This window comes from Zootoca vivipara, chromosome 2 (assembly GCF_963506605.1).
Source record: "Zootoca vivipara chromosome 2, rZooViv1.1, whole genome shotgun sequence".
Lineage (NCBI taxonomy): Eukaryota > Metazoa > Chordata > Lepidosauria > Squamata > Lacertidae > Zootoca > Zootoca vivipara.
Genome location: NC_083277.1, coordinates 92,715,450 through 92,743,308, shown reverse-complemented (window position 1 = coordinate 92,743,308; position 27,859 = coordinate 92,715,450). Strand labels below are relative to the sequence as shown.

At 45.5% G+C, this 27,859-nt stretch overlaps 1 protein-coding gene across 2 annotated transcripts in view; it reads right to left on the bottom strand.

Moving 5' to 3' along the window:
• GRIN2C (glutamate ionotropic receptor NMDA type subunit 2C) overlaps positions 1-27,859 on the bottom strand; it is a 116,577-nt gene that overhangs the window by 45,075 nt on the left and 43,643 nt on the right. For both annotated transcript variants that reach the window (XM_060271856.1, XM_060271855.1), the window contains exons 2-4: positions 15,620-16,043; positions 5,927-6,525; positions 3,203-3,317 (exon numbers count right to left, since the gene is read on the bottom strand). In XM_060271856.1, the coding sequence (XP_060127839.1) occupies positions 3,203-3,317; positions 5,927-6,525; positions 15,620-16,036 (1,131 nt within the window). In that variant the 5' untranslated portion in view covers positions 16,037-16,043. The remainder of the gene's footprint in view (positions 1-3,202; positions 3,318-5,926; positions 6,526-15,619; positions 16,044-27,859) is intronic.

Below are 27,859 nucleotides of genomic sequence, written 5' to 3'. Positions count from 1 at the left end.
GCTGTGTAGTGTACACACCATACATTTAAAGCACATTTAGCACATTCTCCCGCCCCCAGCTCAAAAGAATTCTAGAAGCAGTAGTTTGTTAAGAACTGTGACTCCGCAAGGGGTAAATTACAGTTCCCAATATTCTTTCGGTGGGTGGGGGACAGACTTTAAATGTATGGTATGTGTGCAGACTTGGTGAATTCAAACTATACCTTTCAAACTTGATTTTGCTCTTAGAAACACAAAAGGAATGCAGCAAACTAGGATGGAGGGGATAAGGGCTTATTGTTTTTTGAAAAGATAGACGTGTTCTCTTTTTATGCTATTTGGCATTTCCCTCAATACCTTCAATGAGAGAATATTAGGACAAGTCCATCCTTACACTGCAAATGCAGTTGTATCGACCGTGTTTATAGCATTGTACTCTTGGTTTCTTAAAGAGAAGTATTGACAAAGCAATAGTAATAATTGCTATGATACACGAGAGAGCATTTTAACAGCCCAAACCAGTCATATCATAAAGGGAAAGTGTCAATGGAAAACATTTACTCAAACAGCAGGGTTGACTTAATTAACACTAATATTATTCCACTGGTAGCTTTCATCTCGGCCAAAGTACTTATGGCACTCTTCCAAAAAGAATAGAAAACCCAACCAGAAATATTTAGTAACACACGTTTATTGGATAGAATAATCCCCCCCCCTCTCACACACACACACACACATTTGGCCATCACAAGCAACTGGCTCTATTTTCCTCTCTTAGGTTTCGCCACTTCTGAAGAGAGAAAATAATGGCTCAGTCTCAAATGCTTAAAACGTCCAACCGTGGAGCAGGGAGACAATGCCAGTTCTCCAATCAGTAGTAGGATTTGGTTGCATGTATGGACCCCCAGCACAGTCTAACTGCCAGAACGTGCTAATAAGGCCAGGGGGGTGGCAGATTGCCACCTTCCGGAACATTCTGACACAACTTGGCATGTGGTACTGTTCAAGAGCCTACGCTTACTGGAGCATTCCTAACCGATAAAACCATGCGAGGATAAAAGAAGACGATAACTGTGGACGACCCAAAATTAATACTGACTATGCAGGGCCAATCTAAGACCCTGGAATCTTCAGGTTCCCATCTGAAAATCTGGAAAGCCACAGCCAGTCAGTTTTGACAGTACTGAGCTGGATGGACCAATGATCTGACTCAGTATAAGGAAGCTTTGCATATCCCGGTGACATTTTGCTGTCCAAATTGAAGCAGAAAATGGTGCCCTTTCTAACCCAAGCAGCACAGCATCTAAGACCAATTAAGTTATTTTACACCTGAGGCAGGAAATCTGACAAGGGCCTTTCCCCTATCCCAGACTGTAAAAAAAACCCCGATAATAAATGGAACAACTAACAATTTCCTGCCCTTTCTCAACAGGCAAAATCATCTGCCTGAGGTGGTGGCCGCCTCACTCTGGCTAACGGCAGGACTGGACCTGTGGACTAGACAAAAGAATAAAGAGTCTCACACAAAACGTAACTACTGGTGGGGAATTAACATTCAGTGCCTGTAGCAGGATATCAAACCATCTAAAAACAGAGCTTTGTTCTCTCTTTTGCCCTTTCTCCCTCTGAGGTAGAGATGGGCAAGTCTATTTCTGTTCCATGTCGATTTTGCATGTGTTCAGTCACAACTCTGCCCTATATTCTGTTTTCACATTAATCTGTGGAAAAGGAATATTCAATTTAAAATACCTATTCTCAAAAAAAAATCCCACCCTATTTAAATTCTGTTTTATCTCAATACACACATTTCTAAATGCACTTTATCTTAAAATATTCCCTTTTATTGCATTTTGGTGCTTTTCTCTGAATCAAGAACTGTATCAAAAAGTTCAGAGAAGTGCAAAATATGAAGGTAATTATGCTCCAGTCCAGGAGGCGTGGATCAAGTCACTCTGTATTGGAATTCACGGGAATCAAGTTCCTTCAATTCCCCTTCACTATGGTGGAGTGTTTTGAAGAGCCTCTATTGTATACCTGAGGGAAGACGCCGGATATTAGTGGATTCATCCCATAAGCCAGCTAACCTGTGGGCCTCTAGATGCTGTTGGACTGTAACCCCCATCACCCCAACCCCATTCCATGCTAGCTGGGTCTGACTGATGTTGGAGTCTATCGTCTGGAGGGCTGTGGGTTAGCCACACCTGCCACAAGAGTTCTAATTTGTTTTCAACTTCTGATGAACGCAATTGGTTGACAAGCTTCGCAGTTGCCCTCATCTCTGATCTGTAACTCACTTAAGCCAATTTGCTTTCACATAATTTGCCCAGTTCTGTTTTTTAATTCAATTCCACACAAACGAAACTCCAAAGTAATCTTGCGCAAACAAGGGCATTGCCGCCCTCTTTCTCCAACTGAGCCATGCGCCCCGTAGCATGTGATACATTACCAAGGCACCGCAAATTAAATAAATTAGTTGTGTAACACTGAATAAATGAATCCCAAATTTCATTTCATTTCATTTCATGGTGCTTCCATTTGTTTATGAAATGAAATTGAATTGCCATGCAGACCTGAAGAAAGCGTCATTTCCAGCTTTTAATCATTCAGTTAAGTCATCACCTCGACGCAGGAGCCGGCAGGAGCACAAAGCACAACTGGGAAAGGCAACAGGAAGCAGAACTTGGGGGCTTCCAAGTCATTCTTTGGTTTAAAGCAGGGGCAGGGAACTCTTTTTGCAGCCCAAGGGCCACATTCCCTTCTGGGCAAGATTCTGAGGGTCACATACCTGCGGGGAGTGGGGCCAGAGACGAAAGTGGGTGGAGCAATGGATGCAAATTTTGCAGTTTCTGCACACACTCACACACACACGATCCTCCATTCAGACAAGGAAGAAGCAATATCAGAGTTCAAGGGAACATTCCAGCCAAGTAAAATCACTTGGGGACAGTGAGGATTGTGGCTTAGGGAGAGTTCTGAGGTCCAGATAGAGAGAGACTTGGAGGGCTGCCTTTGGCTCCTGGTTTAAAGCAAAGACCCGTCTTTCATTGATTTTCTCCTTCCCTTCCTCCCTCCCACAAGCACTGGTATGTGTCACCCTGAAACTCTTAAAGCAGGAGAGCCTGGAGCTTGAATGGTGGGCAGACCATCCTGCAGAAGGAGGGAAGTGTGACTGTGCCTCCACTCGCAGAGAAGGCTGCCCAGAAAAATAAAAAGGAGCCCTCACCATCTCCCAGAGCCGATGCCGGTTCAATGAGATCACCACCAAGGTGGGCCTCACCAGGAAGCCATCGTCATTGAAGGAGAAGTCCCTGTTTTCCCACGTCACGTTGAGCAAATGCCTGTCGGGAGTAAAGAAAAAGCACTTTGAGGTTGCCAGGAGGAAAAAGGCAAGCGAGAACTCCCCCCGTTTCATCAGTGCAATGCGCTCCGTTTGTCTTCCTTTGAGAGAAAATATTTCCCCTTCCGTCTCTCTCACATTGCTGACCTTGCAACAACCACATCAGTTCAGAGCAAGATGGTTAAAGTGCATTTTACCGAAAACGCCTACGCCTCCCTATGAGCTCAGACGTTGCTTTCCCCAAGAGATGCAAGAGGGAATTAGAAAGAATTTAGTAGGAAAGCTTTCTCGCAAGTGGTCTAATGGGGAGAGCACACGGCAGCAATAAAAAGGCTAGCGCACTTGCAAAGCTGACCAGGGTCTGGTATGGTTTCATGTCGTGTGTTCAGATTCCTACACTGCAGGGGGTTGGGCTAGATGACCCCCAGGACCCCTTCCAACTCTACAATTTTGCGAGTCCATGATTTAATGAGAGTAGTGTTTATTCATCAGTCACAAGTATACGTTTCCCCATAAGTTCAGGTCAGCACATACCATTTCCCCACAGCCACCCTCACAATAGCCATATGAGGTAGGCGGTGACACTGAAATGGAGTGTGTGGTCAAAAGACATCCAATATTTAACCATCATGGCCAAGCAGGGATTTGAACCCATCACTACACAGACTCATCTCTCTTTTATCTACCACGGCTGCTGTTTCACCTGCGCGGATCCTGCTAGCCCATGGGGACTAGCAGCCTGCAGTACAGAGAGTGGCACAAGACATACTTGGGTGGAGCCTTTTTTTCTTATGTATATGTTGTTAGTGCCTAGTTAGTGCCCAAGACAGACACGCATCAAAGTGAGACATCAGAAAGGTGGCATTTCAGAAATTGCCTTTAAAGTTCTGAATGGGGAGGGGATGCACTGCACCTACCTGGGAAGCAGTGAGGACCAATAGGGGCATAAGGGCAGCCCTGTTGATCAGGCCAAAGGCCCGTCTAGTTCAGTGGCCATCCAGGTGAACGTTGGAAGCCCAACGGCAGAACCTGAGCCCAAGACTGCTTTCCTCACCTGTCATTCCTAGCAACTGGTATCCCGGGGCTCATCACTGCAGGGACGGAGGAAGAGGTTGCAGTGGGGCGGTGCGCCCCGGGTCTCACCACTGAGGGGGGTGACAAAATTCCAGACAGCACTCTGACAGCGCACCCGAGCCATGCGTCTCTCCTGGGAGTGACACGGTAGTGTTGGTGCCCGCAAGGTCCGCACTGCCCCAAATTGTCCGCCCGCCGCCTCCCCCTCAGCTGTAGGGTGGCTGTGTGGGAAAAGGCAGGCAGACTGCTCAGAGGCCCCACGGAGCATCCTGCCCTGACTCGCCCCACCCCTGCGGGTGGCTGGCCCCGCCCCTGGGCGCAAGGCACACACGTTGCCCCAGGTGCCCAATCGGCTTGCTCCGCCGCTGCATCACTGCCTCTAACAGTGGAAGCAAAACATGCTATGTCTAGTGGCCTTGACAGACTAAACCTCCATGATTTTGTCCAATCCTCTTAGCCATCCAAGTTGGTGGCTATCACTGCCCCTTGTGGGAGCAAATTCCATGGCGATCTGGTGTGTGAAGCTCTTTCTTTTGTCTCCCCTGAATCTTCCAACATTCAGCTTCATTGGATGAATCCAGGTTCACCATCCTTCCCTCCTTAAAGGCTCCCGCGCTTGCCCTGCTGCCTTCTCTACTGCCTTCCAGCCGACTCCCTCATCCACATCTAATACTTCCAAGGTTATGATCTTCAGGCTGCTCCACCAGCACCAGTCCCATTTATTTGTCTATTATTTATACCCACAGAGTGACTTGAAGATTGTGCAAGTACCCATTAGTAGCACAGCCCAAGATTTACATAACTCCCAAGTTAAAGCCGTTGCTCAATTATTGAGTGTCACACTCCAGAACTGTTCATTAAAACCGGGAAATTAAAAAATGTTTCGCTCAGTTAGCTTTCTTCATACTTTAGATTGTTGCCATCCCTTGACTCACAACATTTGCGCCTTCCTCGTCTCTCTTTCTTTCTTTCTCTCTCCCTCCTTCTCTCATTCTTCACTGCTGTACCAGTGACCACACAACCCACTTGAAACTATGGTGATCAGCTCCAACGACAGAAAGAAGAATAGCAAAGAGCTTCAAAATATCAAAGGGGGTGGTATCCAACATCCTTTGTCTGCTAGTGCAATGACTCTTGGGTTAGCTTTACTGTTGTGCTACAATTCCCAGAGTTCCCTGTGAAGAGAGATTGTTAGTTATATTACTCTGAGAATTGTAGTTCTGGAGCGGGCATAGGACTCTCCTAACAACTCTCGGCACACTTAACTACAGCTCCCAGAATTACCTGGGAGGAATGTGCAATAAGAGAAGAGAATTGCATTTGTAGAAAATGGGCAATTTCTAAATGCAGAATTATGATTGCAGAAAACTGCAGAATTCTCAAGTGTATGAAAACCAAAGTCTCTCCACTTTAACTACGAAGACACAAAACCTTCCTTACAAATGGTTGCTGCAAATCAAATTCTAATTTCTGATGCACACCAGTAGCCAACAGGATTTAAATCATGTTAATTAGTAGGCTGTTGCCTGGGCTGACCTGTAGAAGGTGTTGTTTGTGGGTATACTTGAAGGTGTCTTGTTGTTGCAGTCTCTACCCACTGTGGGAAGGTAGCCATGGGTCCTAAAATAGCTCTCTGCTCCGAGGGCGATGATAGCCACACCATCCCGGACCTTTTGCCTCAGGCTCATTTTCCAGCTCTCCGTGACCACACTGATGAGGCCAATTGGGAAAGAGGCGGGTGGGACATCCATGTTCCCCACGGTCAGGCTAGGCACAATCCAGATATAGCCAGGTCCAATCAAACCAGCCTGTTCTGCCACTTGGAAGAGGTATTCCGCCTCCTCTCGCGAACAGTACACAATCATCACCTGAGCATCTATCTGACGCAGCAGCCTTTGGATCTTGGAGTTGCTCCCATCCTGGGACATCTCAAAGGTGAGGACATCTTGGATTTCCCAGCCAAAGTAGCTGGCATCTGTGAAGGACCGTATCACATCCAAGAAGACACTGTATCCAGGATATAGGCTGGTGATAATGGCAAAGGAGCTCCAGTCATATTCCTCCAGGACTTTGAAGATCACCTGTATTTGCTGTTCAATTGAGACACCCAGCTGTAGAAAGGCAGAGCCAGGCTCCTAGAAAAGGGGAAGAGAGAGGGGATGCATGAAAAGTTTTAAAAATAAAGTACTGTAAATAAATAGTCCATCATTACTGACTTCTTAGCTATTTTCACAGACCTTGAATAGCAGGCTTGATGGCCACTCTTGTTCTCAACACTCACACTTTCCCAATTTAATATGAGCTGTGAGGTGCAAAACCTTCCTTTCGCTTCCAGCTTTGCCACCTGCTTGCTGCATAAGCCTGGGTGCATCAGCAGAATTCTCTCTCTGCAGCTCAGAGCTCTCTCCATTTTAAAACAGGAAGCACACACCCCACCATTAAAATCTGCAAGCCTATTGTGGAACTAAATTAGTCAATCTTTATATAATGATATTTAAAGGCAGAAGATGTGTCATCACTTCTGGCACTTATTTCCTGCTCTGCCTCAGCTGCTCTTTGCCTGCGCCAGCTGTAACAAACGGTCTCTTTCATCGCCAGTTCCTAATGGCTATTCCTGGTCTGTTCTTGTTTCCTACACTAACATTTGATTCTCTTGCTATATGGGCAAATGCACACACCCATACAAACTCATAGAGCAATAACTTTCAAAAGACTCAGTTGCTCCATCACCTACAACACAATTTCCCGAACATCCCATTTTACAAAGCAATGGTGAATGTCGCAATCCACAACATGGTCCAGAGCAGGCATAGGCAAACCCGGCCCTCCAGGTGTTTTGAGACTACAATTCCCATCATTCCTGACCACTGGTCCTGTTAGCTAGGGGTGATGGGAGTTGTAGTCCCAAAACATCTGGAGGGTCGGGTTTGCCTATGCCTGGTCCAGCGTATCTTCATTTGGGAACTTAAGCTCATTTGAGTCAACATTTGGCATGGTCAAAATTTCTCAGTACAGAACAGTTTCCCTAGTCAAGTCAATCAGCCTAAACAGTCAGTTAATTCATTCTTGCCCTCTGTGTATGTTTCTATTTTAAAAGCCAAACCAAACCTTCAGTATTAAAACGCTTGGAGAATTGACTTTGTGGAATTCTCTGTTTCTCAGCCAGTACTTGCCTGATATTTATCTGAATATTTCATTTGTCTAATCTCCCTCTTTGGCCCAGCCTGGCCCTCTTAAGGACAAGATTAACTGAATGGTATTTATCTTTAAAACATTTACAAAATAGTTTGGAGTGGGAGGGGCGGTCTGTTTTTTGTTTTTTTGTTTTTAGAAGAAACTCACTCGGAAACTCAGCAAGATTTTTTTTGCTGCAGTTTCCAAATAATTGTTTTCTAAAGGGATGCAAAGCAGTTCCAGACAGAACCACGTAGGAAAGATTTAGTAGGCAAATTGAAAGATAGTCAACGTGGGTTGAAGAGGACTTGGCATGCCTTGGAATCTGAGGTTGCGGCAGAGGCATTGGGCTTGTCAAGGGAAAAAGCAAGGAGAAAACAAATGGGTTTCAGAGCGGTAATCCTAGGACAGCAGCAGCAGCGAAGACTGGATGAAAATGAGGAAAACATATTGCCAAGATCAAACCTAAATCAGTTAGGACCTTGAACAGAGATCTCTCCTGAAAAATGAGCACTCTAAAGAACATTAAAACCACTAGTTTGGCAGTAGGTGACATTCCGCTCCTTGCCTTTCCCTCCCCCAACTTCCACTACCTAAGGACCATCTTGCCCTGAGGGGAGGGGAGAGAGAGAAAACCAAACAACCATGATCGCTGCTCACCATTTAGCTCAGGGGTCAGCAAACGTTTTCAGCAAGAGGCTGGTCCACTGTCCCTCAGACCTTGTGGGTGGCTGGACTATTTTTGGGGGGGGGAGGGGAATGAATGAATTCCTATGCCCCACAAATAACCCAGAGATGCATTTTAAATAAAAGGACACATTCTACTCATGTAAAAACACACTGATTCCCAGACCGTCTGCGGGCCGGATTTAGAAGGTGATTTGGCCGGATCCGGCCCCTGGGCCTTAATTTGCCTACCCATGATTTAGCTCCTGGAGTTCCAGTGAATGTGGTCTTTCCATCTCTCTGATACCATCACAGGGGCTATTTTGAAGTCTATCTTGCCATGAGGGGAGGGGAGATCTAGCTTTCGAAGAAGGTTTCTTCCTTGAAGCTTTCCTGGCTTATTATAAAGGGCCAGACGGTTATTTGATCCAGAAGTGTCCATTAGCAGAATGGTGGGGTAGGGACATTGAATCATGGCTGTGATTGAAGCTAGTAAGAGTATCTGGAGTTATAGCTGGGCTAGGATGGGGCTCTTTCCATTCAGCTGCATGGGCTTTGAGGAGGGCTCATAGGGAGCATTTAAAGGGAGTCTGCCCAAGATTCAACTCCTACAACTCAGAGAGCATTTCCAAGATTAATCAGAGAAGCTCAAACATTGTACAGATCCCTTGTTCCCAAAGCTTGAGAGGCTTCCTGAGCTGTGCCCTATGCCAATGACTCAGGAACCACAGAATTCCCTGCAATCCCCCCCCCCGGGGGAAGCAGAATTTAGGAGTTTTTGTATAGCTCAGTCTCAGCTGTGTCCAGAATTTAGAGGGAGGGGGGAATTTTTTTATTTTAGCAGATGAAATTCACTGGCTATGTTCAGACGTGATGCTAAACTATGGTTTAGCACAAGGTTTCCCAAACTTAGGTCTCAGCTGTTTTTGGACTACAACTCCCATCAACCCAGATGGCAGGACCAGTGGTCAAGGATGATGGGAATTGTAGTCCCCAAAACAGCTGGAGACCCAAGTTTGGGAAACCCTGGTTTAGCATTATGTGGGCTCATCAGCACCGCTCTCCTCCTCTGCAACAAACCACAGTTAAGATTAGCAACCATCTAAGGTTCAGCTGCAATGCTAAGCTCCAGTTTATTTAAAACAGAAGTGAACGCTTCCAAATTCCTCCTTATGGCCATGCTGGAGATGATGGCAGGGGGGAGGAAGTGCACAAGCTAGGCACTCATGCACGTAATGCTAAGCCATACATTAGCATTAAATCTAAATGCGGCTAATGAAAACTGAAGGTGCTACTTCATTACTGCAAATGTGACAGCAAAACTAGAACGCCAACAATACGACGTGAAAACGAACAAGTTTCCCCTAAGAGTACTCCAATAAATCTCAAAAATATGGATCTGATTCTGAAGCAAGCTGTTGGTAATGTTTATTTATGATAGGGACTGGGTGCCCGTGGCCCTCTGGATGATGCTGGACTCCAGTTCCCATCAGCCTCAGTCTGCACGGTCATCTGGAGGGCCATCCCTGATTTATAATGTCCCCAAGAAAGTCAACATTTCACTGTAAAACACAACCCCATAATCACGCCGTAATGTATTCAAATGCTATGCTAAAATATAAAAACGAGCCAGCATTCCTATGAGATCAGTGTTTGCATCAGTGGATTAAAACACTTGAAATGAAAATATTCTGCTTACAGAAAAACAAAATTTCAATTGTTGATCAGATTCAGTTGAGAACGGTGAAACAGCGTAACCCTCTTTTTTGCATTGCTATTAATGGAAACTATATAAATTATCACTTGGTGTTTAGCTAAAGGGTGGGGAGGAACAGTGATTAGCTTTTTGCTTTTTTTGCTGCTCTTTCTAAGAGCTTGATTGTGTCTGGGTGTCATTTTGAATGAAGTGCTCACATTATTATTTTTTATTTTATTTTATTTTAAATAAATTACATTGGGGGGAAAGGTGAGCATGCTTTCACATGCATTAAAGCATTTCTCATCCTCTCCTTCAACGTGTAAGCCTTGGGTGCTCAGAAAGGTCGCCGCGTGTGTGTAATCCATGCAGCGTTTACTTGTGACCTGCTGCTGACGCACATCATGGAAGGAGGTTGGGAAGGAGGGAGGGGATGCAATATGCTAATGCTCTAAATGAACTTCTCCTGTTGTTCTTGGCCGCGAGGAAACTCTGTGGAAACACATTAGGCAGCTCAACCAATGTTATAACCAACGTCCATTCCCTATGAGCATTAGTTTCTTCTGGGGGACCACCTCTTCTCTTCCTGCTCACTACAGGCATGACAAGGCAACCACAGCCTTTCTCTTACACTACTTTGAACAGTGATAAGCAAAGGGACTGCGTGGATTAATGTGCTGGAAAGCCTTGTGTGAACAGCTAGCAAGTTGGGAGGCACTGATGTGGGTTGCTGTCAGAAATACTGAAAATAATGGCTCTCTGTGTTTGTGTTTCAAGGCCTTCCCAATGCAGCACAATGTTCAGCACCATGGAGAGCACCTCAGTTGCTGCATTGTCAGGACTGTTGTGTTCCTGCTGCCCCCTCAGCAATGATATCCCACCATTGATAGTGGGAGGCATATTTCCTTTTGTGTGCCTATCCCCATGTACACATAACTGTGGGGTTGAGAGTGGGGAGCCTTTAGCAGCAACAGGATCATGCAGGACATGAGCATTGAGCCCTTTTGCCTCCTTTGCCTTACTTGGCTGTAGTCCACTGTTTCAGCCACACACACACACACCCATTCCACATTCCCCCCTGGAACCTGGACCAACAGAAACAAAGAAATGGAGCTGGAGCAAAGAAGGCAACCAGGAAACACAGAGGATGTGTGAAGGTTCAGCCCACTGACCCTCTCTGCGTCTGATTGAGCTCCTGCCGTGTGTGTGTGTGTGTGTGTGTGTGTGTGTGTGTATGTGTGTGTGCTGGTAGGGTGGAATAGAGGTGTAAAAGTACATGGGGGGGTGGCTTCCCAAAATGGCAGCCCCTGTGTTGATCTCCCTTTCCTTCCCCTTCAGCCCATGGCCATATGTGTCATGATCTCATTGCATGGTGCTATTTCCTCACTCTTTTGCAACAACAGTCAGCGAATGATGTGTCACCTGTTTCCACCACTGTATTATATGAGGAGCAGGAGACGGAACTCAACCTGGGACAGAGTTGCTGTGGGTCTTCAAATGAGAGGAATATGCACTTGTTTAACAAAATTGAACACCTGGCCAGGAAGTGGGCTTTCATTGATGCCATTGGGGGAGGCCTTTGGGGCAGAAGTTCAAACCCCCCCCCCATTTAGCAAAACAAGCAGGAGGATCCCCAAATGCACCAGGGTGGGCTGACCAGAAGTTGAAGTGTAGGAATACATTCTACCATCTAAAGGAGCACCCCACCCCACCAAGAGGCCATGAAATTCAGAGACTAAAATGATCTTAAAAGGTAAAGGGGCCCCTGACCATTAGGTAGCGGTACCTATTTATCTACTTGCACTTTGACATGCTTTCGAACTGCTAGGTTGGCAGGAGCTGGGACTGAGTAATGGGAGCTCACCCCATCGTGGGGATTCGAACCGCCAGCCTTCTGGTTGGCAAGCCCTAGGCTCTGTGATTTAACCCACAATGCCACCTGCGTCCCTTTAAAATGATCTTAGTGCACCATAGACTGGCCCCTTCCTCTGATGTTCACTTCCATGTGGTAAGATGCTCCTCTGGAAATGAAGGTGATAGCTATCACCCCACTGTCACGGACTCATGCTTGAGTGGGTTTGTGGTGGCAAGATCCATCAGGGCTCTCCATATGCCACTGTTACATCATGTAACAGATAGGCTGCTTTGGATGGGATTGCTTTCTTGCAGCCACCACAGGGATCAGCTTCCGCATGATGAGACATCGCCCTACTAGCTCTTCTAGAAAGCATGGCTTTAATTTGGTGAGACACAGCAGCAATTTCCTGTCAATAACCCAGAGGCCCTTTTTGACTGGAGAGCAAGAACTTGTTAGTGGCCAGCGATGGACATTTCCATGAATTGCTTTATGGAGCACATGCTGCCAGGGGAATGAGCACTAATGGAGCATGGTGAAGGTGAGGAGGCTGATCCAAGGTGGTCCTTATTGTTCCTAATCATGTCCTAAAGCCTTCCCCCACCCCTCAAGGTAAGTATCACACATGATATTGGTCTTATGTAAGTTGTGCTGCCATTGAACGAGGCTCAGAGAAATTTCCCCGTGAACAGGTGACAGTAACCGTCGCTGACATCCTGTGACAGGCAAGCAAGCCAAAAATAATTACACAGCGCACAGCCCACCTGTAAGGAATCAGAGTGCCCTACAGCAACCACTGTGCTGAACCTACACGTGCCCTGAGCTGGTGATTTAAAAGGTAAGTGTAGCCTGGCTGGGGTGAATCATGGGACTGGATTCCACCCTCGTCCATCTGAGCTACATCCCAATGGCTCTGGGATGGATGCAGAACAGGTGACATTTTGCCTTCCTTTCCACTAGCCTCTCCTCAACATTAGCATTCTCTGCGCAATAACGTGTTGGGACTTGCTTGCAACAATTGGTCCAGAAATCAATAAACGGACATCGCATATTGACAAAGTCGTTGGGCACTCAGCTTCCTCCCCTCATTATAAAGCGAGACAGTCCATTTTTCCCTATTTCAGCAGTACAGAAGGTTTTCAGTAGGCACTCCATAATCAAAGGAAGTTTATCTGATTTCCATTTCCTGACCAAGACAGTTTTAGCAGCAGCTAACAAATAAATGGTTGTTTGGATCATTGGTCTAAAACAATGGCAACAACAGTTCTTGTGATTACTAAAATCATTCAGGGCCAGGAGAATATAACACAGATAATCAGGACCCTGGACCCTGTCCCTCCAGAAGCTGGTAACTAATTAGCTTATAGCCCATGGGTAGGCAAACTAAGGCCCGGGAGCTGGATCCGGCAATCGCCTTCTAAATCCAGCCCGCGGACAGTCCTGGAATCAGCATGTTTTTACATGAGTAGAATGTGTGCTTTTATTTAAAATGCATCTCTGGGTTATTTGTGGGGCATAGGAATTTGTTCATTCCCCCCCCCCAAAAAAAAAAATAGTCCGGCCACCCACAAGGTCTGAGGGACAGTGGACCGGCCCCCTGCTGAAAAAGTTTGCTGACCCCTGTTATAGCCTGTGGCCATAAAAACAGTAGCAACAGGCTTAGGGGAATGGAACTGTAAAGATGGCTACAGCCTGGCTTTGCTTGTATGGTCTATGTGGTGTTTCAGCATTTAGTGGGGATATTTGGCAACATACTGAGAATTCATAGTCACAGTGCAAGTGGATGAGAGTAACCTGTTTAGAACACAAATTCTTCTTCTATTATATAGTGGTACCTCGACTAACAAATGACTTGACTTGCGAATGTTTCGAGTTACGAACAGAGTTCCGTCCACCATTTTGGATGTGGTTTAGATAGGATTTTTTCGACTTACGATTTTTTTTAAAAAAAATTCCCCATTGGCTTCGACTTACAAATTTTTCGACTTACAAAGGTCCGTTCGGAACGGATTAAATTTGTAAGTCGAGGTACCACTGTATAACTTCCCCAAATGTCTAGCCTTAGACTTTTCCTAGAGAGAGAGAGAGATGGACCATACAGCCATACAGAATGGGTGGTATCCAGACCAGTGCTGTCAACTTTCCCCTTTTTTGCGGGAAATTCCCTTATTCAGTGCCCTTACTTTCATATCCGGGAGTTGACAGCCCCATAGGATTCCTTATCTTCAAATCCAGGGGTTGACAGCTATTCCAGACAAGTAGCACTGCCAGTGCAAGGCCTTCTGGCTGCACAGAAGAATGTCCCCTCCCTCTCATATCCCTGCAAATCCCACTAAATCTGTTTTGGGGGTTCCCCCAATCCTTTGGAGCAGGTTCTGGAAGGGTGGGGGGGCAAGCAGAGAGGGACAGGAAGCTACATTGTGCTTCTTTGCTCTAGTGGTTTCATCTGAGATACGGTATTCCCTACAAGGTATTTTCTGCAAATGCTACCACACCACAGGTAAGCTGAAGTCCAGGCAGTCATGAAGAATTCACTGTATAATTAACTAAACAATACAATGGTCTACATGGCTACTCAAAGTAGGTCTCTTTGTGTTTCATGGGGTTTGCACCCAGGTAAGTGGGTGCAGGATTATAGCCTTGACTGTCTTGTGAGGAAGAAGCAAAAAGGTTGGTGGCGATGGGGCCAGTATCAAGGCAAAACAAACAGATATTAAAGGCAGCCCGTGTTTATAAGAGAGCAGTATAAAATCAACAATGATTTTAACATATGTTACTAATAAAATGCTCACTGGAAGGACAGATCGTGAAGCTGAGGCTCCAATACTTTGGCCACCTCATGAGAAGAGAAGAATCCTTGGAAAAGACCTTGATGTTGGGAAAGATGGAGGGCACTAGGAGAAGGGGACGACAGAGGACGAGATGGTTGGACAGTGTTCTCGAAGCTACGAACATGAGTTTGACCAAACTGCGGGAGGCAGTGGAAGACAGGAGTGCCTGGCGTGCTATGGTCCATGGGGTCACAAAGAGTCGGACACGACTAAACGACTAAACAACAACAACAACTAATAAAATAGAAATTATTCTGCAACATTTAAAAATCCCAGCAGATCTTACTGGTTTTGCAGTTGGGGCAGAACACTATAAAGTAGGAGCCAGTATTGTTGCTGTTTTAAACTGAGCAGTTAGGGAAAACACTGAGTCCTTGGTATTTTACCTATAAAACTAAAATAGTTAAGTAATATACATATTAAAGTACAACCCTCTTCTTTTCACAGCACCTCACCCACTCCCCTGTGGCTACAGGCCTAAGGCAACTCCTTCTGGGGTGCAACTAAACATAGGGATTATGCATCAGTGAAAAAAAAGCAATAACCAGGCTAGACTAAGATTAGTTGAAACTTTGGAACTGTACTAAAATGCAGGGGTGGAGTACCCAGGGGAAAAACACAAAACTGTATAGTGCAATGACACATCATTATGGTTAAAGGAAGCAAACTTAGTGCTTAGGATACTAGCACTAAGTTCCCTTTTGCACCCAACTTTATTCCTCCTCCTATATCTTCGCAATAGCCAAGCGAAGTAGATTAGGTTGAGAGTTGTTGCCTGCCTCAAGTTAGGAAACGAGCAAAAAGCAATGAGAAGCGAGTTCAAAATATTAACTGCACATGCTCAAGAGTACTTTCTTTTTGTTTACTGCGACTGTCATGGGCAGTTACATATTTTGCTGATAGGAGTCAGGTTCTTACTGGTGTTGCACTGCTATAACCCGACACATTTATGAATGGCGCACTGCATTCATCCCCTGTCTCCCAAAATAACGAAAAGGTTTTTTCACCTTGGGTGTCAGGACCACGGCAGATCCTCCACTGATGCTAATGATGGGTACGTTGGTCTGGGACGAGATGAAGTCCAGAATCTGCGCCACAGCTTCTGTGCCGATGTTGTCCTCAAAGACGATCCCGTGAATTTTCGTGCTGGACAGCATGTTGCAGATTTGGGTCAAGAGAGTCCTGGGGTTGGTGTCGTTCACTACTACGGTGACCGGGTGGATCTCCAGAGGCATATCCAGGAAGCTTTGGTGCGTCAGCCGGCTGCGGATGTGGACAGGGTAGGAAGAGCCCCCGAAAACCACTGCCACCGTTACCACTGGTTCCCTGGAGCTTGGCAACGACTCATCCATTAGGACAGCTGAACAGCCCAGCACCATGGACAGCACCAGGGTGTTTGTCAGAGCTCTGCCCATGTCCACCATGGATTGCCTGCAACCCAAGACAAAAGAAACATCGGTCGGAAAAGGACTTCAGAAGGAGAGCTGGAGGGAGGCATTAAAAGATGCTGTTTTGCCAGCAGACCTAAAGTCAATAGCACACAATAGTTTAGCCACCAACGTGGGCCAGCCACTGAATGTACGGGAGACAAGGGAGCCAATCCCAGCCTTCCAACAAGCTTGTCTGCACGATATGCCACTTTTGAACACCTGCTTGCTGTGTGCATGCTTTGCATTTTTAGTCGCACATTTTTTTAAAAAAAAACTTAGGGGAAGAAGACCCGTGCAAAGTGACCCCAGAGCGATAAAGCGACGGGTGGATTTATTGCACAAAGCAGTCGCGACACTATTCCCCCCCTTACTTTAGGCATTGATCAGCACATTTGACACCATGCTTCTTCCCTCCGAATCCAACTGCACCTGCTTCACCCATCCCCTCTGTCAGATCAGCTCTCCAGCTAACCTCCACTCCACTCCTGCCCCTAGCTTTCACTCTCCCCCTCCTTCCCCAGTTCCCACCACCCAGCCTTGCAGTCAATCCCTTCTCACAAACCTTTGCCCTTTCTGAACCTATAGCCACCTTTTCTTTTGCCACTAAACTCCCCTCCAATCACAGCCCTGTTCTTCCCAAACATCTGCACTCAGGTAAGTTTCCTTCCGTCATCCTGAACCCGACCCAGGGGTGGGCTGAGGAACCTGTGGCCCTCCAGAAGTTAGCAAGACTACAAATCCCATTATCCCTGGCCACGCTGTCTGGGGCTGATGGGAGATGGGACTCCTGCAGCCTCTGCCAAGCCACAAATTTCCCCATCCCTGCTTTAATCCCAGCCACTTCTACACTTTCCTCAACCCAAATTTCCCTCTGCTGCCACCCAGTGGCCATTTCCCAATGCTTCCTCGTTCTATCTTTTTCCTATCTGGTCTCTTTGATTTCTTAGCGTCATTCAATCTCTGCTCGTGTATTATATATTTCCTTTTTTAAAAACATTCGCTGCAGTGATCTCCATTTTTATTCTTCTTTGGTATATTTTATAGGGCACATAGGCTTGGTAGGCAAAACATCCCAGGTTCAATCCCTGTCATCTCCAGGTGAAGCTGCCTGAAACCCTAGACAGCTGCTGCCAGCCAGTGCAGTCAGTACTGACCAATGGTCTGGGCTCACTATAAGGCAGCTCCCTATGTTCCTATTTTGGTTAGAATAATGACTCTTCTAACACACAGGGTAGACAGAGGCAAAAAGAAGAAGCAGCAGCAGCAAAAAACTCCAATGCAAAAGGCTCGAGGCTAAATTGCCTGGTGCTTTGTATAGCTGACAATCAAATATTTAAGAGGGAAGACTCTCCCATTCCATCAGTCATCTGCACTGTAAATCATCACTGTAAATTCAACACTCATTGGCATCCCTGCCAGCCACACAATGTTCTGGATCTCTCTCCTCCTTCTGCTGCATGAATTGGAAGATCAGCACATCTTACCCTAACAGTGGATAGTCTCAAAGCAAATGCAACTCGCTATGCAGCATCATAAGGTAGATCTTTGTTAGCAGAAGTGGAAGAAAACTGCCCTTCTTCAAGCCAAGTCTGTGCTTCATCGAGGGCAATTCACAAATCTGCTTTGGGTAAGGGGCTGCTCTGCCTCGGACCATTTCGGATTTGACCTGCTTTGCTTCAGATCCACAGTGAAGAGTGGCTTTGGTTTTCCAAAGCTTCAGGTGTCTCTTCATTGATTATAATGAAGAAATCAAGAAATGGCTAAAAAAAATGTTGTTTTTAACCTTTTTGCCAGAATTGGATGAAACTTACAGGTAGTGTAGCTGCTTCTGAAGGGGTGAAAACCCGACAAATTTCAAATTGTTGTTCTCCAAAGATTCACAGACTTCCCAGTATTTAATTCCCTGACTTCAGCCAAATGCAACTAGGGTCCGAATGGGATGGAAAGTAGAGGGTGAAAGGAAGTGATTTGCCTAATTACTAGCACTCAGGCATAAACAACCAACTGCAAGTGTCGAGAGGATTTAGGATGCAAGAATAGGATTGATTTCAAGAAAGCTTTGGTCTGGACTGGAATAAGATCGCACAAGTAAAACATACCACCGCCAACTCCAACTGTTTCAACTTTGCGGCTCCTAGAAGCGTAATCATCCCCTCCAATTGCAGCTGGAGAACCCTGGTAAAGCCAAGCCCTAGTTGGAAGCTATAGCTGTCAATCACAAAATGACACTGACTCACTCACACAAAACCCACTTTCCTTCCTGCCTCCCTAGCATTCTCTTTTTAATGGGGAGCTTGTGGGAGGTTCAGAAAGATATCCCATTGACCAGAAAAGTGTCCAAGCACCCTAAGTGGGTGGGTCTGAAGCTTGGAGAGCAGATCACTTCACTTTGAACGACTCCAAATTATAAGGCCTACTTTGCTTTGGAGGAGGTCTGAATACTTGCAAAGCGGCCCACTTCAGGTTGATATTTGGGCTTCATCCAAAGCAGATATATGACCCACATACTATTTATCCATTTACCCCTTCCAGTCCTCCAGGATGCACCTGGATTTTGAGACAAAGAGGGTGGAACAGTTATGAACTGATCTTTCGATGAGTGGAGAGGGAGCCATAACACAACACACAAGCTTCAGCTGATCAGCACACATCTCTCTGCGAGTGTGCCCTGGGCATGAGAGTGTGTGGCCGGCCACACACACTTTTGTCCCCTAGCAAGTGTCCCTTGGAGGGTTAGCCAAAAGTGAATGTGGCTCTCAGGATAAAACAAAAACAAAAAACCCACACACATTAGCAACTCCCTGATACAGAAAATACCACCTCGGTGCAGCAAGCAGTACGAACTTTTTGCTCTGCCAATACATAGGTTTTTCCTCCACCCCCTCTGAGTTTCCCTTCTTTTGATTCTCAGTCTAAGAAATTGCTCTCTCGCTCCCCCCCCCCTTGAGCCTATAAAGTGTAATTCAGTGAAATTCTATGGCACACCGAACTTCCCAGGCGAAAGAAAATTACAGGTGCAGAAATGAAAAGTGTTGAGATGGATGTTGGTGCTAATAAAGAACGACTGGGAACAATATGGAGAAGTTAGGCAAAAGGCTTCTCTCGGCTGGGGCAGCTCTCCCTCAAAGCAAAAGGGAGGAAAGGAAAGGGCTACCCATAACATTTTGCTACCTGAGGTAAAAAACAAAAGGCACCCCCCTCCCTTCACATACAGAAGTCATCCACACTGGCAGTAGAGTCTGACTTCAACACTAGTGATGACATTGTGTTTTCCACAGTATCTGAGGCACAGGGCCAGATTAAGGCCTTCAGAGGCCCTAATCCCTGAAGAGTATAGTGCCTCCCATGTAATTCAAAATAAAAACAGTACTAAAACATAAAATAAAATTTTCTTCTTTGAAATGACACTAAACTTACACTGCTGAGGCAGCAGGCTAGTTTGGAGGCCATGTAGCGTAAATATCAAGTGATGCAACTTTTTTTACCTCATATTATCCAAATTTCTTAAAATTTTGTACACTTGCAGAATGGTCATAACTAAAACTAACATTTTAATCTTTTCCCCATCCCGTTTGTGAGTTATGAGGGTCTGATTTTTTTTATTTTTAAAAAATGACCATTTTGGCCTTGCCAGACTACACAAAAACCTTAAAAGCTCCGCCCAAAATGGAGATTTGTCAAAACGAAAAACACCAATCTCTCCAAAAATTCCATGGGCTTTAATATGATATGTCACATGAAGGACTTACTTTAAATTTTAAGTTACAAAATTTAACATTTAAAAAACTGATTGATAAAATTAAAATGATTCCGGCAAGGCAAAAGAGGTAAAAAAATTGGATCACTTGATATGGAAAGACCCATCACTGTGGAGAAAAATTTTGGAGGCCTGGAAGGAGCAGCCAAGGGGATGTCATGGCTCCCATCCTTCTGCACCTGCTGTCCGAGGCAGTTGCCTCACTTTGCCCAATGGTAGGGCTGGGTTGGCAAATACCAGTCACATACCAGTAAATTCAGATTGCACAATTAGTTGATTGGGAGGTCTTTCACATCTATTTTCCCCCATCTACTTTTGCGATATGTAAAGTGAGGGGGAAATGCACCGAAAAGTGGGGGATCCACACTTCCTTTGATGCAATGCTACCTAAACACCCCGCAAACAAATCAGAACAAATGCTAATTATATAATGGCTACCACTGTCTAATCTCCCTAAAAACAAATCAGGATGAATGCTTGACAGGCAGGTCACCTGGAAATGGCCAGAGAAAAAGTGGGCCCCACTAGAGTTCTAAAACTGGGTTATAAAGTGCCCCTGCAAATTAAACATTCTCCATGTTTTTCCCCCTCCAGCCACAAAGGAAATCTGCTCCACGACTCCCCAATTATTTTGCCTCTGTTTCCTAAGCAGTTAATAAAAACCCTCTTCTCCTTTCCTTCCACATTGCCCTTGGTTCCATAGCAGTTCAGTCTCCGAGTGTCCCTGAACAATTTTTTATTCTTTTAAATGATGTTGGGGAGCAATATTGTCACTCCCCCTGCTGCCCATCCTCCTGGTCTTATGACTCCTGCTGTCCCTGTGGCTGTGAGCTGCCGAAACACAGCCTGTCTTCACCATTTCATTTCTTCTTCTTCTTTTAAAAAAATTATTTCACAGCCTGACAGGCACCTTCAGTTCCATCAACTCAAAGATTAAGTACCAGCGGTAATAATAAAAAATTTAAAACACTTCAAGGGAAAGAAATTAGCTCTAACTACTTCTTTGGATGAGGCAGCAGTTAAAGCAGCAGGTCTTGGGAAGAAATGATACAGGGCAAAAGACAAACAGGTTTGGGAGCGGTCCCTGAAGCTAGCCTTGTCCCCCACCCCAATCCTAAGCACAATCACACACAGAATCCATTGACTTCACTTAAAGCAGGGCTACTCATTTGGATGGCTGCGTGAAACACCTGCCCTTTTGCTAGTGTTTTCCCTTGCAAATGCATAAAGCGTGGAAATAAAAGATTCACGCATATGCATCCTTTAAAAGCACCTTTACGAGTGTCTGGGAAACTTGATTGGCATACCGATGCTTCAACAGGCATGCATATCCATTTCACACTGCCACACGTTTGCGCCATAAAACGTCAATGTTTCTTGCAATATTTGCTGCCCATTGGTCTGCACAGGATAGCGAAGAACCCATGGCCCTCCAGATATGGCTGGACTCTCATCACCCCTGGCAGTTGTGTCATGCTGCCTGGGGCCGATGTGAGTTGGAGGCCAACAACATCTGCAGAGCCACAGGTTCCCCATCTCTACTTCCAGCAAATGGGGACAGGGTCCCTGTCGCAGCCAGCAGCTTGAAGAGCCCTCTCTGCTCAACTTTCTCAGCTGGCTCAAAAAGGTCCCTTCAGTTCCCTCTTCCAAAATGGCTTTGAGAGGCATAGAAATGGCCAAACCAAATCAAACCGCTCTAGCTTGGCATCCCAGCTCCAATTCAACTGCTTCAACAGACCGCAGAAACCCAAGACAAGCACTTATGAAACCTAGCTGTGAGCCTTGCACTTTCCCTAAACTGTGTGAGTTACTAAACCATTTAATAAGACTGAGCTTTGTGCAGCAGAAGGTTGGGAACCAAGAGTGGGTTGCAGCCTGAACTAAGGGAAGTCCAAACAGTGGCACTAACACCATACACATTTTTGGTAAAATAAATTAATAAGCAAGAAAGCCAGCAGGTTCCCAAATGCTGGTTAAGCTAAAGGTGGACCCCAGGTCTGCAAAGGTTGAACTCTACTGCCTCATCCAATTGCCACATTGTCTATTTGCCAAAGTGGCCTCTTTGCAAACTCATTTGAGAGGACCTACTTCTAAGCACATATGCAAAGGATCAAGGCCATACTACCTAAGCTACAAGGACTGAGAGGAATTCTGCTGGCTTCTTTCCCACAGAGGGATTTTACCAGAATGTGCTACATTACCTTGGGAGAGGGGTCCTTAGGATGAAAGCCTGTGTGTAGCTCAGACAGGTCTCCTCAACATACGGCCCACAGAATGGGGAAGCTTGAAAAACTTCTTTTTAAGCTCCCTGCTCTTCACACAAGATCCAACAGGTGAGGCCTCAACTCCCTCATTTGACTGTTCTCAGCTTCTGCCATCGTGATTTAACTCAGCTGTGAGAAAAACTGGGTGGTTTTCAACTAGGTTTTACTCCTAATGGACCCAAAGTAGCCATGTTTATTCATTTTAATGGATCTGTTCTAAAAAAAAAAATCAAAATTAGCTGAATACTGCCCTCACACATATTACAACCATTTCATTCTTGGCTATTTAGGTTTTATTCATTATATTTACACAGTCAATCCTCGGTTTACGACTACCTCGGGGAGTGACCACTTCGGCGAGCAACTGCCACAGACCCAGAAGTGTTTACATCCGGGTTCTGCGGCGTCGGATGCGCAGAAGCGATCTGCGCAGCACGCGCAGAAGCGCTCTATCGGCACTTCGCACATGCACAGAAGAGTGCCTTCCAGGGAGTGACCGCTTCGGCGAGTGACTGCCTCTGCGGAACGGATTGCGGTCGCAAACCGAGGTACCACTGTATCTATAATGACCTTTCTAAACATTTTATAAATTCAAAGCAAATCACAAAAATTATTAAGAACGTAGTACATCATACCATTTTAAAACTCTAATAAGATTGATTAGATTTTTACTTTGAATGGAGTTTGTATTCAGCCATTAAACATTGTTCTTCCATCCATCTTTATAAATTTTGGGAGGCTACCAAACCATATTCCTCATCTAATTTCCCACAACCACTCTCAAACCCATCCAAGTTAGGATTAGGGTTGTCATTCCCCCCTACACACACACATTGGAAGCTTTCTGTATCTTCAAAAGTGACATAGCAGGTAGGAAATCAGCAGGTTAAGCTTTCCCCCATCAAGATACAGGAAACCTCTCAGGAAAATATTGCCAACACACATACATAAAACACACACATCACAGTGTGTGTTGTAGACATATGTAATACACACCCACCCATCCCTGAGGTGCATAATTTTATTTATTTTATTGGCTCCGGTTCCTGTGGCTTCTACAACAGTCTTGCATGCAGAAATTTAAGCAAGCAAAACCTGTCCCAAACAATTCCTCTCTGTGCCAGGAAAACCTCATGGACTGAATTTCTGTATGCAAGGTTACAGTTTAAAGGCACAGCAGCAGGAGGAGGAGGAAGAGGGCCAGTGAGCAAGTTGGCAGGCCCAACGTTCACTGAGCAAAATTCCATTCCACCCCAATGCTAACACCAGCTTGATGCCCCAAGCGCAAATGTTAGCATTTGGAAAAGGAAATGCACAAATTTAATGGCAAAAACTTGGCCAGTGACAATCAAAGTATTAACGGGGTTGGAAGAGGGCGGGAATCAGTTTTGCCCTGGGCTCCTGCTCTCTTGCCGTCACTAATCCTGGTTTCCTCTCCATCCCTCTTCCTCTCTCTTTTTGCTGCAAGATGTCAGCTGCCAGCAGGAGTCTTGGAAGCACCAACTGTAATTAAAAACTGGATTTCCAAATACGATGCTGCTTTGTGGGGAGAACATCTCTTTGCTGGGCGGACCTTTGCTTGCTGGGCTCCATTTAGACAGATGCAAGCACTTAGCTGGAAAAAGCAACTGGAGGAAACAGGGCATTGGCAGGGTATTGGCAGTCCTGGCGCCTCCCAACACAATCCTCAGTGCTTGCCCACCACACCCAATTTCTTTTCAGAAGATGGATACTAGAAGGTCATGCACACACTCAGGAGATTGTTCTCTGGAACTAGGTTGGGCTCCAACCATATTCTAGCAGGGGTGCTTTTGAATCTGGCATATTATAAACTGCCCAGCCATTCCCTGCCTTAGTGAAGCCAAACATATTAGGTCACCTATGTTGTACTGTGCACTATCCCCTTAACTTTTGCACTGTTCTCTTAAGTACCACCCAGACTTCATCTGACTTAAGTGAAACACTGCTACAGGCCTGCATTAAGACCCCTGCCAGGGGAACTGCATAAACTCATTATTGGGTCAATCCATCAACCTCTGATGGATGATTTAGTAGGATTGGGTCTGGCATCACTTTCGCGGTGCATGTGTGCCAGTATCCATATTCAGCAGAGTTACATCTCAACACAGCTCCTTCCTTGGGGTTGAAGGTACACACAGTAGTAGGCAATAAACACTCATGGATGCCATAAAGATTCAGTCAAGTTTCAAAGTTTTCTTGACAGGTATGAAAGCGTATTGGTAGCAAATATAGACAACCATTCACCACTACCGTGGTAAAGGCATAATTAAAGAGTCCAGCAAGAGTCCAAGACTCTCTCTCTGCTACTCTCCCCGCAAGGCGCAAGCAAGAGACTCACAACAAGCTACAAGTTACACAGAACCGTTGTTATCAGTACTTCCTGTCACACTGTGCATGTCCAAAGAACACTTCCCACAGAAAATGTCCTTGCATAGGAAAAAACTATCTCAGCCCTCTGATGATTCCTGAAACAACTTCTCTGTTTCTGGAGCAATTGATTCTCACACACACGGAGAATGTCCAACACTAATAAAACAGAATTTGCCAACATTGGTGTGGGGCCCGAATTCCATAGTCAAGGTACATACAACAGCTAACATTGACATCAAAGGACTTGTTGTGACTGCGTTATATACTTTAGGGCAGGCGTGCCCAAACTTTTTTCAAAGAGGGCCAGATTTGATGTGGTGAACATGCGGGAGGGCCGACTGAAATTGTTGAGCTTTTTTAAGGATTTTACCCCACGAGATATACTGCCACAGGGGCTGGATTAAATCGACTGGCGGGCCAGATTAGGCCCGCCAAACGGACTTTGGACATGCCTGCTTTAGGGGAATCCAAACCATACCACTTTTAATTCTTCTATTATTTAAGAACATAGTTGTGGCCCATAGAGTAATTCAATCAAAGAGCAAAATATACCGTCAGTAATTCATCCTATGAACGAAATCTGTCTTGCACAGAGTCAAACCACTCAGTATTGCAGGGATAGCTAACCTGTGGGCACTCCAGGTGTGGCAGGACTCGGCATCTCCCATCAGCCCAGCTAGCATAGCCAATAGTCAGGGATTCCAGCAAAATTGGGACGGTCACATGCTCACCAGCATCTACTCTGCAAGGTGTCAGGCAAAGGTCTTTCTCAACGTTGCAATCTGAGATCTTTGGGGATGCCAGGAATGATGGAAAAACCAGATAATTCTGTGTTCTCGGCATGTGTTCTTTCACCAAACTGCAGCACCTCCAAGTGTTCATGTTAAAATTCCTATTTTCAATTATAATCGAAGGAGAAGTTGCTTTGTGACAATTAAAAGAAAAAAAATCTGGGGAAAAACTCTTTTCAGAGTACGTTTGCTTCATATTGCAGGGCAGATCTCCTAAAATGTGAGCAACTGCTAAAAATGATGAATGGGGTGATATAACCCAACTTCACATCTGTGATGGTGTGCATAAAAAGTGCTCTCTGCCCCACCCCAAGTGTTCTTTCGACTATTAATACCAACTGTAATGATTGTACTGGAGATAATTACCTCTGATGCTGTTCCAGCAGAGGTGATTAAGAGAGTCTGCTGTAGATATGTTTATGGCATTTCCTTCCAGTACCAAGGAACTCACAGCACATTCCCTATGCATGTCTGAAGTATACCTCATTGAGTTTCATGGGACTTGCTCTTAGTTAAGTTTGTATAGCCTTCAAGCCTGTTGATTCTGTCCCTTTCTGTATGGATGGGGCTGCTATATAAGCACTATAGAAAATGTTCACTATTCATATATTTTATATGCCTGTTGTCTTTGTCCATGGAGTTTTCTTGGTAGGGATACTGGAGTGGCTTGCCAGTTCCTTCTCCAGGTGGATCACGTTTAGTCAGAACTCTCCACTATGACCTATCCATCTTGGGTGGCCCTGCACGGCATAGCTCATAGCTTCTCTGAGTTATTGAAGCCCCTTCGCCACGACAAGGCAGTGATCCATGAAAGGAGGAATTAAAGAACCTTTTAATGAGGGTAAAAGAGGAGAGAGCAAAACATGGTCTGAAGCTCAATATCAAAAAAAACCAAGATCATGGCCACTGGTCCCATCACCTTCTGGCAAATAGAAGGGGAAGAAATGGAGGCAGTGAGAGATTTTACTTTCTTGGGCTCCTTGATCACTGCAGATGGTGACAGCAGTCACGAAATTAAAAGATGCCTGCTTCTTGGGAGAAAAGCAATGACAAACCTAGACAGCATCTTAAAAAGCAGAGACATCACCTTGCCAACAAAGGTCCGTATAGTTAAAGCTATGGTTTTCCCAGTAGTGATGTATGCAAGTGAGAGCTGGACTATAAAGAAGGATGATCGCCGAAGAATGGATGCTTTTGAATTATGGTGCTGGAGGAGACTCTTGAGAGTCCCATAGACTGCAAGAAGATCAAACCTATCCATTCTTAAGGAAATCAGCCCTGAGTACTCACTGGAAGGACAGATACTGAAGCTGAGGCTCCAATACTTTGGGCACATCATGAGAAGAGAAGACTCCCTGGAAAAGACCCTGATGTTGGGAAAGATTGAGGGCACAAGGAGAAGGGGACGACAGAGGATGAGATGGCTGGACAGTGTTCTCGGAGCTACAAACATGAGTCTGACCAAACTGCGGGAGGCAGTGGAAGACAGGAGTGCCTGGCGTGCTATGGTCCATGGGGTCACGAAGAGTCAGACACGACTAAACAACAACAACATTCATATATTTGGGGCGGGGGCAGAGAATGGGATAATCTCAGGTCTGCTGAACCGAGCTGCTTCTTAGAGAAAGAGCAGGATGCAACACAGTAGAAAGGTAGAAGCCCTTTTCAAACAACAACCGAGGAAGAATGAACGTGCGGAGGTAGGAGAGAAAGGTTCATGTCCACGGCAAGGTTGCCATATGTCCTCTTTTTCCAGGACATGTCCTCCTTTTCATGGGTAGAGTCGTCATAGCGATCCATAGTTAAGTCAGCAAATGTCTCCTCTTTTCTGCTCTTCAAAATATGGCAACCCTAGATGGGGTCCCATCCCTGACCTCCACACGTTAATTCAAACCTGGGCACTAAACAAAAGTATCAGGTTCTATGCACAATGCATGCTCAGCAGGTTATTTTCTTTTACATGTGCCGTAAGTTCTATGCACAGAGCATGAATTAATGCATTTAAGTTGGGTGTGTGTGGCTGGTGAGTGAGTGCAATCTCAGATTTCCCTCCTGCACGCTGTCTCTCTCTGTTGTTTTCTAGAGAGGAATACATTACACACACAAAATACTATGTCGCCCACTCTACTAGAAAATTCTTCTGGACAAGTCCCATAGAAATGACTTTTGATGGGGTTTGCACAGCACCACCTTATGGTCCTGGATAGGCCCAATCTGTCCATCTCCCCACACGGCCACCATTAACGATTCCCGAAATCATCTGCCTGAGGCAGCCACCTCGCCTCGCCTCATGGCAGGGCCTCCTTTGGAAAGTAACGAGAGCCAATAAATCCATCACAATGCGACTGGCGTTATAACTCTTCTCAAAACATGTTCATCCATATGCAGCCTGGAGAGGAGGGATTAATGATGGCAATCACATGGCTGCCTATCTCCACCGAAAGGTATCATCCTCAGCGTATCCCAGGGGGCGCAAATCAGGAAAGCACTCTGTGTTGTTGCAAATCATAGCAAAGCAGCCATTCCATGACGCTTTGAAGAGAGGAAGAGACCAAATATATATTATGAATGGGGGAGTCCTGATGAGCAGACTAACACCAATGCAAGTGGGTCA